This window comes from Mesoplodon densirostris, chromosome 4, assembly GCF_025265405.1.
Source record: "Mesoplodon densirostris isolate mMesDen1 chromosome 4, mMesDen1 primary haplotype, whole genome shotgun sequence".
Lineage (NCBI taxonomy): Eukaryota > Metazoa > Chordata > Mammalia > Artiodactyla > Ziphiidae > Mesoplodon > Mesoplodon densirostris.
In genome coordinates, this window is record NC_082664.1 from 174406309 (window position 1) to 174424788 (window position 18480).

At 38.2% G+C, this 18480-nt stretch overlaps 1 protein-coding gene across 3 annotated transcripts in view; it reads left to right on the forward strand.

Annotated features, from left to right (window-relative positions):
* MYO3A (myosin IIIA) overlaps window positions 1-18480 on the forward strand; it is a 169124-nt gene that overhangs the window by 41152 nt on the left and 109492 nt on the right. For all 3 annotated transcript variants that reach the window (XM_060095468.1, XM_060095470.1, XM_060095469.1), the window contains exons 7-10: window positions 5941-6017; window positions 9852-9997; window positions 12742-12807; window positions 15530-15685. In XM_060095468.1, the coding sequence (XP_059951451.1) occupies window positions 5941-6017; window positions 9852-9997; window positions 12742-12807; window positions 15530-15685 (445 nt within the window). The remainder of the gene's footprint in view (window positions 1-5940; window positions 6018-9851; window positions 9998-12741; window positions 12808-15529; window positions 15686-18480) is intronic.

An 18480-nucleotide genomic window follows, 5' to 3' on the forward strand; every position in this document is an offset into this window, starting at 1 on the left:
TTTATTAAAAAAATTTATTTTATTTGTTTATTTTTGGCTGTGTTGGGTCTTTGTTGCTGCACACGGGCTTTCTCTAGTTGCGGCGAGCAGGGGCTACTCTGTTGCGGTGTGCAGGCTTCTCATTGTGGTGGCTTCTCTTGTTGCAGAGCACGGGCTTCAGGTGCGCATGCTTCAGTAGTTGTGGCATGCGGGCTCAGTAGTTGTGGCTCACAGGCTCTAGAGCACAGGCTGTGGAGCACAGGCTCAGTCGTTGTGGCGCACAGGCTTAGTTGCTCTGTGGCATGTGGGTTCTTCGGACCAGGGATCGAACTGGTGTCCCCTGCATTGGCAGGCGGATTCTCAACCACTGTACCACCAGGGAAGCCCCAACTGATGACATTAGAATGGAGCATGTAGACTAGATGGCAGAAATGGATCCATGTTAAATTTCCTGGTTTTATTAATTGTATTGTGGGTAGGTAGGGGAATCTTCTTGTTTGTAGCAATCATACATTAAAGTATTTGGGGGTGAAAGGGCATCATGTAGCCCACTTACATTACATGGTTTACATACTTACATACTTAAATGGTTCAGGAAACAAAATTATTTATACTTTTCATGCCAACTTTTCTCTAAGGTTGAGATTATGTCAAAAAATTTTTTTAACTATGGAGTAGAGTTGGAGACTTAGCACATACGTCTAAAGGTGTTTATGTATATGTCTAAAGATTATATGTATACACACAAATATATCTACATTTGGTAGTTGAATGTTATGAATCTTGAAAATTTGAGAGCTAGTGCATTATATAATGAAATGATATATTGAAAAAAGAAATTAGAGGGAAGAACCATTTTGTTTGTTTGTTTTTCAGTTTTGCTTTATTTATTTATTTATTTTTGGCTGTGTTGGGTCTTTGTTTCTGTGCAAGGGCTTTCTCTAGTTGTGGCGAGTGGGGGCCACTCTTCATCGCGGTGCGTGGGCCTCTCACTATCGCGGCCTCTCTTGTTGCGGAGCACAGGCTCCAGACGCGCAGGCTCAGTAATTTTGGCTCATGGGCCCAGTTGCTCCGCGGCATGTGGGATCTTCCCAGACCGGGGCACGAACCTGTGTCCCCTGCATCGGCAGGCAGACTCTCAACCACTGCACCACCAGGGAAGCCCCGAGGGAAGAACCATTTTTAAAAGTTGTCAGAGCTTTAGAATTTTCATACCTATACAAAAAATTAATATTTTCCTCAGTCAGAATTTATTTTTATACTTCAGGGAGGTGACCTTTATTTTATTTGAAAGGAAAGACATGGATGAATTCTTTCAATTTGTAAAGCCAAACCATGAATAAATGGACTCTTTGTTTTAGACCTCTGTGTTTCCAGCTGAACCTATGGGCTCCACTCTGCCAAAGTGAACATTTTCTGAAGTTGAACGAAGCTGTTTGGCCTTATAGATAGTGTGTATGTCTTGGTCAAGGGCCTTTCAGTTGTAAGGACAAGAACCCCAGACTAGCTCCAGAAAGGAGTAAGATATAAAAGGCAATTTCCTAGATAAGAAGAACAGGAGGAAGGGGACTGGAACAGACAGAAGAATGCAAGATGAGGACCAGGACCACTTGCTGCCTCTTACTCTCTCACTGGAGAAACTGAATCTCTCCTCTCTGCTTCTCTTTGAGTGTCTACAGACCAGCCTCTGGAGTCTTCATGTTGCCCAACAAGGCTTCTCAAAAATAGCAGCCTCAACTGTCACAGCCTTTATGACCTTATGGGTCTAGTGCCAGTAGCTAACCAATCCAGACTTTTAGCCCCTAAATCCAAAGGAATTGGGAATGGGAGAAGGAGTTCAGTTGGACAGGCAGGGTCAGACATCCCCTGTGATCCAATCAGCCATGACTGGGGATTGGGCTGATATACTACAAGCACATCTGCCTGGGCCTTCCTCTTCTGCAAGTAACTGTAAATAAAGATTTTTTTTTTTTTAAAGAGGGTTATGGAAAGGGAGAGACAAAGAAATTTCTAAATATCCTAGAGAATATTTTTTTCTTATTGATGGGTACTGCCCTATATTCTCAGAGATGTTCAAAATTTTGGTTTTTATTGTTGAAATTAAATTACGTAAAGTACACCAAAAAATTCTGTTATGAAGTTAAGAATGGATTTCCGACATCTTGAAAGAGTTTTTATTTAGCAACAAATGAAAGAAAACTTATATCTAGGGAATTACCTAACACAAAAACAAACTACCTCAGTGAGGTTAGCAATTTTAGTGTAAGTCACCAGTTCTGCCTTTCCATGATGTGATCGCTTTAGGGGTACCAAAGAGGACTTTCCTTCTGTTTTTTTAAGAATCACCTCTTTGTCTTCTCAGTTTTTCTCATTGTAAAATAAGTGTTTTGGACCAGCACTCAATGATCTTATTTATTTATTATTATTATTTTTTAATGTATTTATTTAATTAATTAATTTTTGGCTGCATTGGGTCTTCGTTGCTGTGCGTGGGCTTTAGTTGCGGCGAGCGGGGGCTATTCTTCGTGCGGTGCATGGGCTTCTCATTGTGGTGGCTTCTCTTGTGGAGCACGGGCTCTAGGCATGCGGGCTTCAGTAGTTGTGGCATGCGGGCTCAGTAGTTGTGGCTCGCAGGCTCTAGAGCGCAGGCTCAGTAGTTGCGGTGCACATGCTTAGTTGCTCTGCAGCATGTGGGATCTTCCTGGACCAGGGCTCGAACCCGTGTCCCCTGTATTGGCAGGCAGATTCTTAACCACTGCACCACCAGGGAAGCCCATCCTGTTGCCTTTTAAAGTAATTTAAGTCAGTTATTCTTAAGAGAATTTTGCATTTTTCTACCTTCTTAGCTAATTTTCTTGTGGGAATTTATGTTAAGTAAAAACGCCATTTGTCCTCAGGAAACTCATTTTTCTCTCCAGCTAAAGTTTACTAACCTGAAAATGAGCACGTTAGATGTTATGACCATTAAGTTGCCTTCTAGTTCTGAAGTAGTTGGTTGTGTTGGAAAAATGATCTTCAGAGTTAACAGTCATTGCAGAAGCATTCAACAAACATGATTCGGTCAAGACCTTCCTCTGTTACTCTTTCATAGGTGTGTGTCCTGTTTTGAATGTGATAATTATCCAATATTCTCAGACTCAAGGGTTTCTTATTCTACCTCCTTGCATTTTTCCTTTTTCACTTATTTTGAGACTTTTTGTTTTTCCTTCTTCACATTCTGGGCTAATTTTTCTTGTTTCCATTCAGTTTACAGGAACCAGGTGTAAAACACTCTTTCTGCAGGATCCCAAAGGGCTCTAAATATATGAGACTCCATTAGCATTGTAATTCATTATCCCAGATATCATTGATGTGCAGAAATATCCATAACTTATTATGAAATATTCATAATAGTTATTATTTTAGTATCATCCTTTAAAATTGTCTTTATACATTTCATAATGTGTATATTACTATACTAGGAAATATGTAGAAAATAGTCTGTATCTATATCAAGTATGTTCGCTCAGAAGTTTCTTATTGTTTGGAATGTGTGATCAAGAAGTTTGGAGGCCAAACGTTTGCTTTAAAAAATTCTTAATTCATATTAATATAAAACCTAATAACTCTTAGACTTTGTAAACTCATTATTATTGACCATTACCCTTGTTAGTTTGCTCCTTTATATGTAAAATCATTAGGTTCTTGTATCAGTCAGAGTTCCTTGATTGTAGGCAACAGAAACTTAACTCTGACCAGCCTAGGCAATGCTACAGAAAATGGCACTGAGTGGCCCACAAAGCCAAGGGAGAAGCTGGGCAATCCAGCCTCCTAGGAAAGGGCTCTGGCATCCCTGGACCTCCGGAGCAGCATCACCTGGGCTAATCCTTAGATCCTCAACACTGGATGACTCACCCTAGTCACTCTAGTCTAGTCACTCTAGTGTCTCCACTGAAGATTCACATTTCCAAGAAGTCTGAATGGTCTATCTTGGGTCCTGTGCCACACCCTAAGACAGTCTTCTTAGCCTACTTCCCAATATATTTCCTGTGGAGTATGGAGGGATGGTCCTTTCCTTACATCCATATCTATAAATTCAGATGCCAGGGCATGACTGCTTGCTGAAAAATGCTAATTCTAGCGATACATGTTTTCTTTATCTTCAGAAAGAAGAAAAATGTATCAAATGATTAGTCTAAAGTGTCACTTTCTTATGACGTTTGAATTCTTAAACTACCTGTATGAAATTGAAACAAAAATGTTCACCGAGGGTCAAATATAATTTTCAGTTTCTTCATAAATAATTATAAGCCCTTAGAATAAATTTTAGTAGATTTATAATCAATTTTAAGTTAAATTTCTTTTAAAATCTATTTACTTTTCCTACTTATATAAATAAATTACTGTACTCTGATACTATAAAAGTCAAGCTTAATCATTCCTCCCTTTAATTCATAGGAAAAGACAAGATAAAATATTTAGATTTATACTTAATTTTTCTGAAAGGTGAAATACATGGAGTAGAGATAGAGGTAGAGGATGCTTTGGGGAGAAATGTGTATTAAATATTTATTCCCTTTCTTCAGATCATGTGTTAGAAAATATTCAAGGGAGAACCTTCAAGCACAGATTAGATAATTTCCTTTGAATTTCAAAAATGATTTCATGAGGATATTTTTTCTGTCAAATGATAAGCTTTTTTGAAGGCAAAATGTGAAGGCCGTAGATGAAGATTCCACTTAGGAAAAGATTAATACATTAGTGGAGGAGCTCTTTGAGGGACGAAATTAATATGGAACCAAAACATACTGCATAGCCCTCTGCTCAAGTATGTTTCCACCAGTGAAATGCCCTTTTGGCTGAATATGGCCTTTGAATTTCATGACAAAGTATCATCTTGGAGGAATCAAATATATCCAGTTTTAAACCTCAATTAGTGCCTTTGTTCTACTTGGCCTATAAGATAAACAGCTAGAGCCTAAAACAAATGTGACACCGGGAGGTACTCTTCAAAACAGGGACATCAAGGAGTTCAAGTCCACGATCTGGGGATAACCCATCAAGTCCAGAGCAGGTCAAGGGAAGCAGCACCAAGCAGCCAGAGGAGCAGAAGTATGAAATGTGAGGAAGGAGACTATGCTCTGGATTTTCCTGAGTCACTTATGATTGTATCTAACCAGGTAGAATTAATGAGATGACATGATTGAAATATTTGGTTATGCCTTTTCATTGTAATCCTTCTGTGTATAATTCTCTAAAGGAAGAGAACTGATTCTATTGATGGTGTTGGTTTACATAGATGTAGTTAATTTGAAATTTCCAGTCAGGTGTGATTTGTCTCAAGTTGACAGATGGAAAATAATTTTATTCACATTCACAAGTCACCTACTATGTGCATACCACGATATAAAACATTCTCAAATTCACCAGAATTTAGTAGTGCAGAGAGGGAGGTGGGAGTGGAGAGAGCCTACCATTCAAATCATAACTACGTGCCAAAATATGCAATACAGACAAATTGTTTAAAATCTAGAAGGTCAAAAGATACAGAGGTTAGTGTGCTGAGGAGCAGATTAAGTCAGCAACGGGGGGCTTTAAGCCTGGGTACGTCTGGATATGAGAAATAGAAAATAGGAGGACCATTGTGTATCTTGGCTATGTAGACACCCTGACTTAGGATACTTTAAGGTGAAGTTCAAGTCCAATGGCTTGAACTTCAATCTGTTTTATATATAGTAGTTGGTATCTGCTAATCCCAATCCCATTTTACAGATCTTTAAATTAACTAAGTGTGGGGAAAAGTTTGTGTTTGATCAGAGCTCACAGTATGTGGAATCAAAAGAACTAGGGTTTGAGTCCTGATTCTATCCAAACTGTAAGGCAACAGAATTTTAGTATTCGTTTGTAAGCAAATTTATTGCAGTTGGAATCTCCTTACCTGAGTAATGAATGCAAGAAGTAAGTCTTGTCTCTTTTTCCCAGGCGTGTCTGCACAGCTCACCAGCACCTGGCACCGTCGGAATACATCCGTAGGAACGCCCTTTTGGATGGCTCCTGAGGTCAGATAGAGTTTTGAGGGAGGCAAATGTAACATTTGATCCTTTCTGAGTTTCCTTTTTATGCATACTCTAGCTCCATATGTGTTTTTGGAATATACTAGAAGAAAATGTCAGTTGTGTTGTTTTTATGTGACATATTTACATGTGTGAGGAGGGACATGGGAGATAATAAATGGGCTGTGAGCAAATATGTGAATAAATGAGGGATTGAATGAATGAGTCACATGAGGTAAAGAGAAACTACAGTTGAACAACACAGGTTTGAACTGCGGGTTTGCTTATACGCAAATTTTTTTTAAATAAATATAGTACCTGTATTTTCATTTTACAGATTGTTTTCTTTTTTTATTGAAGTCTAGTTGATTTACAATGTTGTGTTAGTTTCTGCTGTACGGCAAAGTGATTTAGTTATACATGTATATGTTCTTTTTCCTATTCTTTTTCATTTTAGGTTATTACAAGATATTGAATATAGTGCCCTGTGCTATACAGTAGGACCTTGTTGATTATCTGTTTTTATATAGTAGTTGGTATCTGCTAATCTCAATCCCATTTTACAGATCTTTAAATTAACTAAGTGTGGGAAAAAGTTTGTGTTTGATCAGAGCTCACACTATGTGGAATCAAAAGAACTAGGGTTTGGGTCCTGATTCTATCCAAACTGTGTCAGCTTCCTGACCTTGGGTGAGTCATTTATCAATTCCTCTGTTTTTGAGGCAGAGATAACAGTACATGGATTTTCGACTGCTTGGGGGGTTGGAACCCCTAACCCTGTATTGCTCAAGGGTCAGCTGTACTTGCAACCTTAATTTTTCATTAAATATACTTTTAATTGCTTAGCATGCATCTCTCTTAATGATATTTAGATTTTGTTTTTAACTTGGATAGAAATATAAAAACGCCTATCTTTGTTTAAGATCAGATTCTGGCCTATTAACCTGTGTTTATAGTAGGTTCCCATGTTGAGTCACTCTGCTTAGGGCCATATTGCACTTCAGGAGATTCTTTTCACCATCACCTTTGGGAAGTTGTAGAGAAACTGCTAAAATATTTGAGGAAAAATGTTTTCTAGAGCCACATCTTTTCTCCACAGTCACTGTTAATGCCTTTAATCCTTTTAATTATGTTCATCAGTAGAGAACATATGTTTGAAAGCTTTCTCTGCAACCTTTGGAAAAAGCTCTGCTATTTACCTACAACTCTAGCAAGAAGGGAAGAGAAGTAATTCAAATACTATATTAATATTGCAAAATCGTAGAATTAAATTTGCTTGAGGATTAAATCCTGGTGTACTGTTCCTACTTTAATACTAATTCAATTAGTACTTGCAAAAAAAAGTTAAAATGTAAGTGTAATGTAAAACATGGAGAAAGGATAAGTTAGCTTAAGAAACTTTAAAAAATTTCAATGGGTTCAAAAATTTTTTGAACAGGGAGAACATCTTAGAATAAAAGTAGAAAGTTTAGTCATATAAGCAAAAACAAAATTGAATAAGAGTATCTCAAATAAAAATGCTAAAAAAAAATTGAGTAAGAGAATCTCAAGTGAGAGTTTCTTCAGTTTGTTCTGATATATTACTGTTGTTTTAAAAGCTTATGAAAAATTTTCAAAGTGAAAAATTAATAAAATTTAGCTATAATACCAAGCTTTGCATCTTACCCACATATATGATTAATTACTATAAAAATACTATAATATATAAAACTAAATGTTTAATATTAAATAATTAATCATCTAGCTTTATATTTTTCATATGTTAATTTATAGCAACAAAGCCAGTATTATATTTTAAGTATGCCATTTAGTAAAAATAATTTTGATTAGTAGATCTTGGAACCAGTATATGAGGAAAAGGCAATAGTTTGATCTGTCTAAAATTGAATTACCAGAATAATAAATAAGTTAATAATTAACATTGATACTTCTTACTATATGATTACTAGACAGGCATTTTACTGATAAGTCATTATTTATGATTAATAAGTCTACTGTAGCACAAATAGGGTTTGAAAGTGCTTTCCTGCTTGGCAAACCAATGGATATTATATAAAAGAGAAAGGTTCACTGTGGTCTTTTCAAACTGTCATATAAATATATGTTCAAGATTTTGTGCATAGTGTATGCATCTCCCTGTAATAAGCATTTTCCAACTTGTGAATGATTGGCGATATTTCAATAAATTTCCACTTACCTAGAATTGTTGAAGAATGTCAAATTGCTATGAATTAGAAAACAATAAGGTAAACAAAAGTGTTCAAATTGATTAGCAGTTGAAAAGTGAAATTCTTGATTTGACATTTTTTCAGTTAAATTCTAGATCAAAGGTAGCATTTGTTGGTTATGTAAAGCCATCCTTCCCAAACTAGAGAATGTGTGTTTCACAGTGAAGGGGACAGGAGAGACAGTGGCTGTGCTGGGTGACCCTGTAACTTACTGTCCAAGCCAGGACACTTTGGAGATTGAAAGGGGATGGTATTTATAATGACTCTAGGGAAGCGAGCGTAAACCTAGAACATCATATGGGCAAATTGGGGCATAAACTCATCCTCTGTGCCAACACAGGGATTTTTTAATGTGTTAAAAGCTTGATGTTAAGTAGAGTCAGAAAGATGGACTACGTTCCAGACAAGACCTTAGATTCCTTTCATTTTGCATATCATTTCACAGTACTGTAGTTAAATGATAAAACTCTAACCTGCCATCACCCCCAAATCATATTTTGTCTTGTGAGTTGGCACTCACAAAATGTAAAATTTTTTAAAATATAAAAAATAGTTTTAAAAATTTAAAGTTGAATTTTCTTTTTGTTGTCACTGATGTTACAATTATTATTTGAAGTCTGTCTGTATTTACACTTACACATTTAGAAATAAATTGTGAAGTAACTGTGTAATAACTCTTCTATGTTAGCACTATTTCATGATACTGCAAAAAAGATTCCCCCCTTTTTTTTTCTTGTCTCTTAGTGACATCCTTTTATTAGTGGAATTTTTTAAAAGCTGGTTGTAGCTTTACTATTTAGTGTGCTCCCAGATAACTGCTGATAAAGCCTTACCAAGGTTTATTTTTATCCAGTTTATTTTTCTCTTATTAATGGCATAAGCCTTTTTGCATTTCTCCACACTTGTCTCATTCCTGCCTTCTAGCTGTCAGAAAAGATCGAGGCCATTTAACTAGACTGCTCTCAAGCTTATTGTCCTTTACCTCCTTCGCTTTTTTTTTTTTTTTTTGCGGTACGTGGGCCTCTCACCGCTGTGGCCTCTCCCGTTGCGGAGCACAGGCTCCGGACGTGCAGCCTCAGCGGCCATGACTCACGGGCCCAGCCGCTCCACGGCATGTGGGATCATCCTGAACTGGGGCACGAACCCGTGTCCCCTGCATCGGCAGGCGGAATCGCAACCACTGCGCCACCAGGGAAGCCCCCTTCCTTCGTTTTTTATTTGTTAAAGATGTATTCTTTATCTTTGCCGAGATGAATGACTCTGTGCACTCATCAAATGTTTATCAAGTGACTATCATTGCACAGGTGTTAGCTGTGTATTTGATTACATCCCTTCCCATGGGGACACTGTTTCAGTCCCCTTTCTGTTTTGCATTTTCAAAAATTGTTTTTCATAGGTTTCTTCTTATACTTGCAATCCTGCTAAGATATTCTCTGTTCTCAGAAGAAAACTACTGCTACTAATTTATAATTTGAGCTTTTACTCCCCTGTGTTACTGCCTTTGCTCGGAGCTCTCAAACCTCATCAGTTTGAACCCTTACACATTGTTCTAAGCATTTTGCTATGTGTTTGTTAAAGTCACAAACTTCATTTTTCTTTCATTTTCTACTAGGTGATTGCATGTGAACAGCAGTTGGATACAACTTACGATGCCAGATGTGACACGTGGTCCCTGGGGATCACGGCCATCGAGCTTGGGGATGGAGATCCTCCACTGGCAGACCTCCATCCCATGAGAGCACTCTTCAAAATACCAAGGTCAGGGGGCTCTCACACTGGGTCCATCTGTCTTCCTCTAGCCACTGAGTGCTCATCAAGCTCCTCATGGAAATACCCAGATATATTTCAGCAGGTTGGGAGCAGAATGGCCTGGAATATCATGCTGCTTCTTCCGAGACACTCTTTTTGTTCCATAGTTTCATTTCCCTGGTCTAAGTAAAAGAGCTTTCTCTTGGTACTAAGTGTGTCTTTTTTTCTTTGGCAAGGATTTGCGCTCAGAAAACAGCAGTTCCTGCCACTGTTGATCCATTCCCAGATTCATCAGTGAGGCTCCCTGGTCCACAGTCAGTGTAACAGTGATGTGCTTCATTTCACTCTATCAATCTAGTAATTTTTTTACTACTTGCTAATACTTCCCTTTGTTTAGAACTTTAAGATAATAGTATTAAGAAAGTTAGAAATAAAATTTATTGATAAAGTAATGATTTCAAATTTGTTAGTGTTTTGAATATATTAATATGAAACACTAAACTTAGAAGAATAATCTCTTTGGAGCCAGGAAGATGCTTTTCTATGGAGACCCCTCCCCTTCAATGTGTGTATTGACAGACTTTCCCCTGCTGATCTTATCACTAATTAAACACTGTTTTATATATGCTTTGGGTAGTTCCTAGATATTTCAGAAAACTGATGTGAAAAAACTGCCTCTTCTTATTATAAATGTGTTGTCTTTTGAAGACTTTCTTAAGGATTTTGCCTGGTACCTTAATTTTAATGAAATGCACACAGAGGGGGCCTGTGGTGACAGGGGTCCAGGGCAGAGAGGGTAGTGTATGTTACAGTTTGTTACCACATTCTCCATTAAATAAATTGTGTGGTCCTAATGCCTATAGAACACTGAATCATACGTACAAAGCCCTGGTGGGGCGTGGTTCTGGTCCTAAAGAAATAATGCCAATATGACCTATTAATTTCCAAATAGATCTGTTTGGAATATTTGGCATGTAATTAAATTAGTATAGGACCAAAGCATTTGAATTTGTTTTTAAATTTACCATGGAATTTTCTGTCCTGTCTATATGTTCTGAATTATAATACCTTAGAGATAGATCATCCTTTACATAACAATTTCAAGGTATCTCTCAGGTCTTACTGTTTGTAAAATATATTGCTTATTTGGTAAGTGGGGAAGCAAGATTACAAAAAAGAGCAGAGGGACTTCCCTGGCAGTCCAGTGGTTAAGACTCACTCTGTTCTTCCACTGCAGGGGGTGCAGGTTCGATCCCTGGTTGGGGAACTAGGAACCTGCACGCGGCGCTGTGCAGCCAAAAAAAAAAAAAAAAAAAGGTCGAAAACCTGCTCTATAACAAGTCAGACATTTCATTAAATTTGAGGAAAACAAACAAAAAAATCTGTATATCCTAATTTCTACTGTCATTCAGTATGTAAGATGAAGCACTATTCTTCCTGAGCCATTTAAATTATGGTTTAAATGACCATAGTTAGCCTAGTGTTACTGCTCTTGGTGATGGTACCACATGGAGGAAGGATGCTACTGTTTTTACATATTGTACCTATGAGCAAGGTACTTCTGGAAGCTGCACCATCTAAGTTATTTCTTATTACGTCTACCACCAGTATCTCTGTGAAATGGAATTCTAAGAATACTGACTGTAGAAATGAGAAAAAAAGGGGGATCTGAAAAGCTACCCGGTTCTGAATGTCCTAAAATCATCAAAACCTTGTTATACTCCAAGAAACTGATAAACCTCTTAGGAAATTTTCAGGAGAACAAGAAGCAAAGCAAGATTGTTGCAGAAAAGAATTACTTCTTTTAATGTGCACATCTGCAACCTTCAAATAGTCCTAGGATTGTAAAATGAGCTTTAGGCATGATCTAGGGTAGATGAGTAGCTGTACTTTTCTTTAATGAGCCTGTACAGACTGTACATTAATTTCGTTATAAGCTATTTAAGGACTAATGCAGAGCTGAAGACAAAGTATTTCCATTCCACTAATGAAAACAAGGAGCCGTTGGAATTAACATAAAGCAGTACTTCAGCAAATTCAACTATCGTGGTTGATCAGTGTTGCTTGATTACAGTTAGATCAGCCTCATTTTCAAATGATGTTCCTTTGTATTCATGAACATACCAAAAAAAGAAAAGATTCGTTCAGCTTAAAATGAAAGGAATTAATAACAGAATCTTCTAAGTGGCATTCAGAGCTTTATTGCTAATCATATTTTCCGGTTCCTTACTTGTGTAACCTTGTTTCTGGCCCTCTACCCAGTAACAACAGAACAAGTCGTAAAGGCATTCTACTATAAAGGCCCCTCTATGCTGCAGTTTCCTCCATATTTTGAACACTTCTCCTTTCAGGTCACTTCTGTGTATCCTGGATATTCCTCAGAGATTTCTGCTGGACTCAAAAGAAAAAATCTTCTCCCCAGTAGTCATTGTTTCTATTCGGCTAAGTATTTATGTTTTCCTCTAGGGCTCTCAGTTCAAAGCTAGAAGCTTCTTTCAAAGAAGAAAAATTATCAGCTAGAAAAAACTGCGTCATATATTAAGTGCTTTCAGAGAAACAAGGAAACTGTTATTCCATATAAAGAATGATTAAAAACTAATTGTCTGTCTTTAAATTGGAAAGTGATGGTAATGCTTGCTTATACCTGGCAGAACCTTAATGCAGCAATGACATTCGTCTGGCTGCCTCTGCCTCTTAATTTTTATCGTTACTGACCAATGTGCACAATCCAACCTCGTATCTTATTTTTCTAGGAATCCACCCCCAAAACTGAGGCAGCCTGAGATATGGTCAGCAGAATTCAATGACTTCATCAGCAAGTGAGTAATAATAGAGTCTTTTAAAAGAATTAACGAGCTCCTGTCCTGCTGTAACTTTGAGATGTGCTTTTTATAACAATTCCTCTGTGCTTCCGAATCTCCTCCTCATCTATTAAATAGCCCCAGAAGTTTCCATGATTTTCTTCAGAACAAGCATTTGTAGCGTCTTCTGAATGTTCAGTGAACGCATTATTGTTCTGATAACGATCTCAGGGTCTTGTTCGCTCACTTATCGATAGCTGTGCTGCTGCAGACGTTGCATCGTCCATGAACCCGTTCTTCTGTCCAGCTGCCGTCTGCAGCCTCACCCTCAGCATGTCCCACCTTCTCACCCATCGTCTGTTCAGTCCATTTCTTAGCCCTTCATTTATCTGCATTGCTAATTCCCATCACAGGGAAGTTGTCATTGCACTTGGTGAGTCAGATAATCCTACAGATAAAATGTGTATATGTTTGAAGTTCACTTTTAATTTGACAGATATTTAGTACAAGTGCAGTGCCTCCAGACAATTGACTAGAAGCTATGAGTCAGCTATTTCTAAATCTGTCCATGAACTTTTTTCACAATCTTTATCATGACTTCACCTTGAGAAAATAAAGGGAAGGGATGACTGCAAGTTGTAAATGGGAGAGAGGGGTGATTAAGCTTTGATGTGTCAAAGCTCACTCAGAAAATGTAAAGAGGGTAAAAATGTAGAGGAACCGGTCATCCTTGTCCACACTGCTATCACTGGTTTTCCTACCAAGAATATCTGCTTGTTTCTATAAAGAGAGTTATTTAAGGGTTATGAAAATACAAGAAAGATCAGTAATCTGCTTTTTCTTTTAGTTTTCACTTAAATAGTCTTTACTGAGTATGTACTATGCACTGCAGAATATTTAATAAACTGCAGTCAAATTTCACAGACCTCTCAGGAGAATTGTTGGTAGCTTTGAAGGGCTCCCCATGATTCATAGCCATGCCCTGTGTCCGCAGATCCTTCCGCGTGGATCCTCAATGGGACTTGGCGACTTTGACATACTCGGCACAATTTCACCTCTGAGCAACATTTCCTGGTTTCCCCCAGGCAGTTAGGACTCTGCCCTGGGAGCTCTCCTGTCCGTTGTTCCTCTTCCTCTAGTAGCATTTCCTCTTTTATTTCACTACCTGTTTAGAGGTCTTTCTCCCTCACTAGCCAGTAAACAACTCCAGGGCACTGAGTGTGCCTTACTTGTCACTGTAACTCCGGTGTCTAGCAGAGTGGCTGGTACACATCAGCTATCTGATAATGTTTTACCTGAATAAAATAACCTCCTATGTGACTAAACTCAATACGTAGATATGAGTGCTGCAGGTGGCAGAAATCGACACAGTCTCTGAAACTAAATGAAAACTAAGAGCACTTGTTCTTATTTTCAGACATTGTCATCCTCATTCCTTAGCATCTTTTAGCATCCCTGGGTAGTATCTTTTTAGGTCAGCCCAATAGAATAAGTTGACAAATTCTCATCCCAGGGGGATTAACAATGCAGATGAGAAATCGCATGGGTCAGATCAAGCATGGGTTCCTTCTTTTTTTCTACCCCCAAATGACAGCCCCACTCTGACCAGTTTTCTCATAATCATAGATCCTCAGAACCTCAGTGTTGGAAGGGTATGCAGAGCGTGAATCCTTCTGGAACACGTGCATCGAGGGGCCATCCAGTCAGTAAACCCCTAATAAAAATAATCCTACTTCCCAATGTGGTCCTTTCCATCTTTGATAAGCCTAACTATCAAAAAGTTCTCCCTTATACTGACCAGAAATCTGTGTCTCTCTTCATTCTCCCCATTGATCCTAGAATTTTTTGTCCCTCGTGACTGAAAACTAGTCTAATCCCTCTTCCAAGTATCTGAAGACACTGGGTTAAACATCCAGTGTTTGTTCCAGGGTTCCTCCTGTGATGCCGTTTCAGGTGCTCTCACCTGGTTCATCCTGTCAGGAGGTGTGGTACACATTCGTACTTCTCCTGGAGGACCTCAAAAAACATCCACTGGCATGGGATTTAAACATCCTCAGCACATAAGCCCTCGCAGATGGGTTAGCAGTTTTATCACGTAGGAAGGAATAGATCAATTGAGAAACCTTTAAAAGCATGAGGGGGGCTTCCCTGTGGCGCAGTGGTTGAGAGTCTGCCTGCCAATGCAGGGGACACGGGTTCGTGCCCCGGTCCAGGAAGATCCCACATGCCGCGGAGCGGCTGGGTCCGTGAGCCATGGCCGCTGAGCCTGCACGTCCGGAGCCTGCGCTCCGCAACGGGGGAGGCCACAGCAGTGAGAGGCCCGCGTATCGCAAAAAAAAAAAAAAAAAAAAAAAAAAGCATTAGGGAAGGGAAACTGAAAAGTTTGTTTTAGTTCTAGGTAAGCATTAAAACTGTAATGACTGCATTGTTGTTTATCTTTAGCTACTGACTTGTAAAGGAGACTTTGCAATGGAGACTGAGTTCAGTTATCACTCTGCAGTAATGCTTACTGGAAGGCCAGGGAAGGGGAATTTAGTTGGAAGTTGATATCACTACGGCGTAATCTCTCACAGATTAATTCATCATATTACAGTTCTAACATTGTTTGAGATGTGCTTCCTGCGCTGAGCATGGATGAAGAACATCATTCCATTGTGTTAGAGCAGTTTTTAGGACTGTGAATGATAAATGCAAAACTCTAACTTATCTAATAATGGCATGTTCCTTTTTGCCAGTGCAGGTGCTTGACTAAAGATTATGAAAAGCGTCCAACAGTGTCAGATCTTTTACAACATAAATTCATTACTCAAGTTGAAGGCAAAGATGCGATGTTACAGAAACAACTCATGGAATTCATTGGTATTTACCAGTGCACGGGAGGCTCAGAAAAGGCCAGGTAATTAAATAGCATCTTTACTTCAAAATCCAAAGATCATCTAAAGAGTCTGACAATTTTATAATGCAATGGTTGTTAAGGTGAGAAAAGAACTCCCTGGTTTAATGATTTAAATTCCCTGGTTGTGGTTTGGAGATAAAGCGGTATTTGAATGAAAAGTGAACATCACATGTTGAGTTGCATCCGGATATGGTAAAATTACTGGCAGCATTTCTTTTCTTTCTTTTTGAATTTAATTTAATTTAATTTTTTTTATACAGCAGGTCCTTATTAGTCATCCATTTTATACACATCAGTGTATACATGTCAATCCCAATCTCCCAATTCATCACACCACCACCGCCCCCCGCCACTTTCCCCCCTTGGTGTCCATACGTTTGTTCTCTACATCTGTGTCTCAACTTCTGCCCTGCAAACCAGTTCATCTGTACCATTTTTTAGGTTCCACATACATGCATTAGTATACGATATTTGTTTTTCTCTTTCTGACTTACTTCACTCTGTATGACAGTCTCTAGATTCATCCACGTCTCTACAAATGACCCAATTTCGTTCCTTTTTATGGCTGAGTAATATTCCATTGTATATATGTACCACCTCTTTTTTATCCATTCATCTGTCCATGGGCATTTAGGTTGCTTCCATGACCTGGCTATTGTAAATAGTGCAGCAATGACCATTGGGGTGCATGTGTCTTTTTGAATTATGGTTTTCTCTGGGTATATGCCCAGTAGTGGGATTGCTGGCTCATATGGCAGTTCTATTTTTAGTTTTTTAAGGAACCTCCATACTGTTCTCCATAGTGGCTGTATCAATGTACATTCCCACCAGCAGTGCAAGAGGGTTCCCTTTGCTCCACACCCTCTCCAGCATTTATTGTTTGTAGATTTTTTGATGATGGCCATTCTGACCCGTGTGAGATGATATCTCATTGTAGTTTTGATTTGCATTTCTCTAATAATTAGTGATGTTGAGCAGCTTTTCATGTGCTTCTTGGCATCTGTATGTCTTCTTTGGAAAAATGTCTATTTAGATCTTCTGCCCATTTTTGGATTGGGTTGTTTGTTTTTTTAATATTGAGCTGCATGAGCTGTTTATGTATTTTGGAGATTAATCCTTTGTCCGTTGATTCGTTTGGAAATATTATTTCCCATTCTGAAGGTTGTCTTTTCGTCTTCTTTGTGTTTTCCTTTGCTTTGCAAAAGCTTTTAAGTTTCACTAGGTCCCATTTGTTTATTTTTGTTTTTATTTCCATTACTCTAGGAGGTAGATCAAAAAAGATCTTGCTGTGATTTATGTCAAAGAGTGTTCTTCCTATGTTTTCCTCAAGAGTTTTATAGTGTCCGGTCTTACATTTAAGTCTCTAATCCATTTTGACTTTATTTCTGTGTATGGTGTTAGAGAGTGTTCTAATTTCATTCTTTTACATGTAGCTGTCCAGTTTTCCCAGCACCATTTATTGAAGAGACTGTCTTTTCTCCATTGTATATCCTTGCCTCCTTTTTCATAGATTAGTTGACCATAGGTGTGTGAGTTTATCTCTAGGCTTTCTATCCTGTTGCATTGATCTATATTTCTGTTTTTGTGTCAGTACCATATTGTCTTGATTACTGTAATGTAGTCTGAAGTTAGGGAGTCTGATTCCTCCAGCTCTGTTTTTTTCCCTCAAGACTGCTTTGGCTATTCGGGGTCTTTTGTGTCTCCATACAAATTTTAAGATTTTTTGTTCTAGTTCTGTAAAAAAAATACCATTGGTAATTTGATAGGGATTGCATTGCATCTGTAGATTGCTTTAGGTAGTATAGTCATTTTCACAATATTGATTCTTCCAATCCGAGGACATGGTATGTCTCTCTATCTCTTGGTATCATCTTTAATTTCTTTCAACAGTGTCTTTTAGTTTTCTGCATACAGGTCTTTTGTCTCCCTAGGTAGGTTTATTCCTAGGTATTTTATTCTTTTTGTTGCAGTGGTAAATGGGGGTGTTTCCTTAATTTCTCTTTCAGATTTTTCATCGTTAGTGTATAGGAATGCAAGGGATTTCTGTGCATTAATTTTGTATCCTGCTACTCTACCACATTCATTGATTAGCTCTAGCAGTTTTCTGGTAGCATTTTTAGGATTCTCTATGTATAGTATCATCTCATCTGCAAATAGTGACAGTTTTATTTCTTTTCCAATTTGGATTCCTTTTATTTCCTTTTCTTCTCTGATTGCCGTGGCTAGGACTTCCAAAACTAGGTTGAATAATAGTGGTGAGAGTGGACATCCTTGTCTTGTTACTGATCTTAGAGGAAATGCTTTCGGCTTTTCACCATTGAGAATGATGTTTGCTGTGGGTTTGTCATATATGGCCTTTATTATGTTGAGGTAGGTTCCCTCTAGGCCCACTTTCTGGAGCCTTTTTATCATAAATTATGTTGAATTTTTTTCAAAAGCTTTTTCTGCATCTGTTGAGATGATCATATGGTTTTTATTCTTCAATTTGTTAATATGGTGTATCACATTGATTGATTTGCGTATATTGAAGAATCCTTGCATCCCTGGGATAAATCCCACTTGACCATGGTGTATGATCCTTTTAATGTGTTGTTTGATTCTGTTTGCTAGTATTTTGTTGAGGATTTTTGCATCTATGTTCATCAGTGATATTGGCCTGTAGTTTTCTTTCTTTGTGACATCCTTGTCTGGTTTTGGTATCAAGGTGATGGTGGCCTCGTAGAATGAGTTTGGGAGTGTTCCTCCCTGTGCTATATTTTGGAAGAGTTTGAGGAAGATAGGTGTTAGCTCTTCTC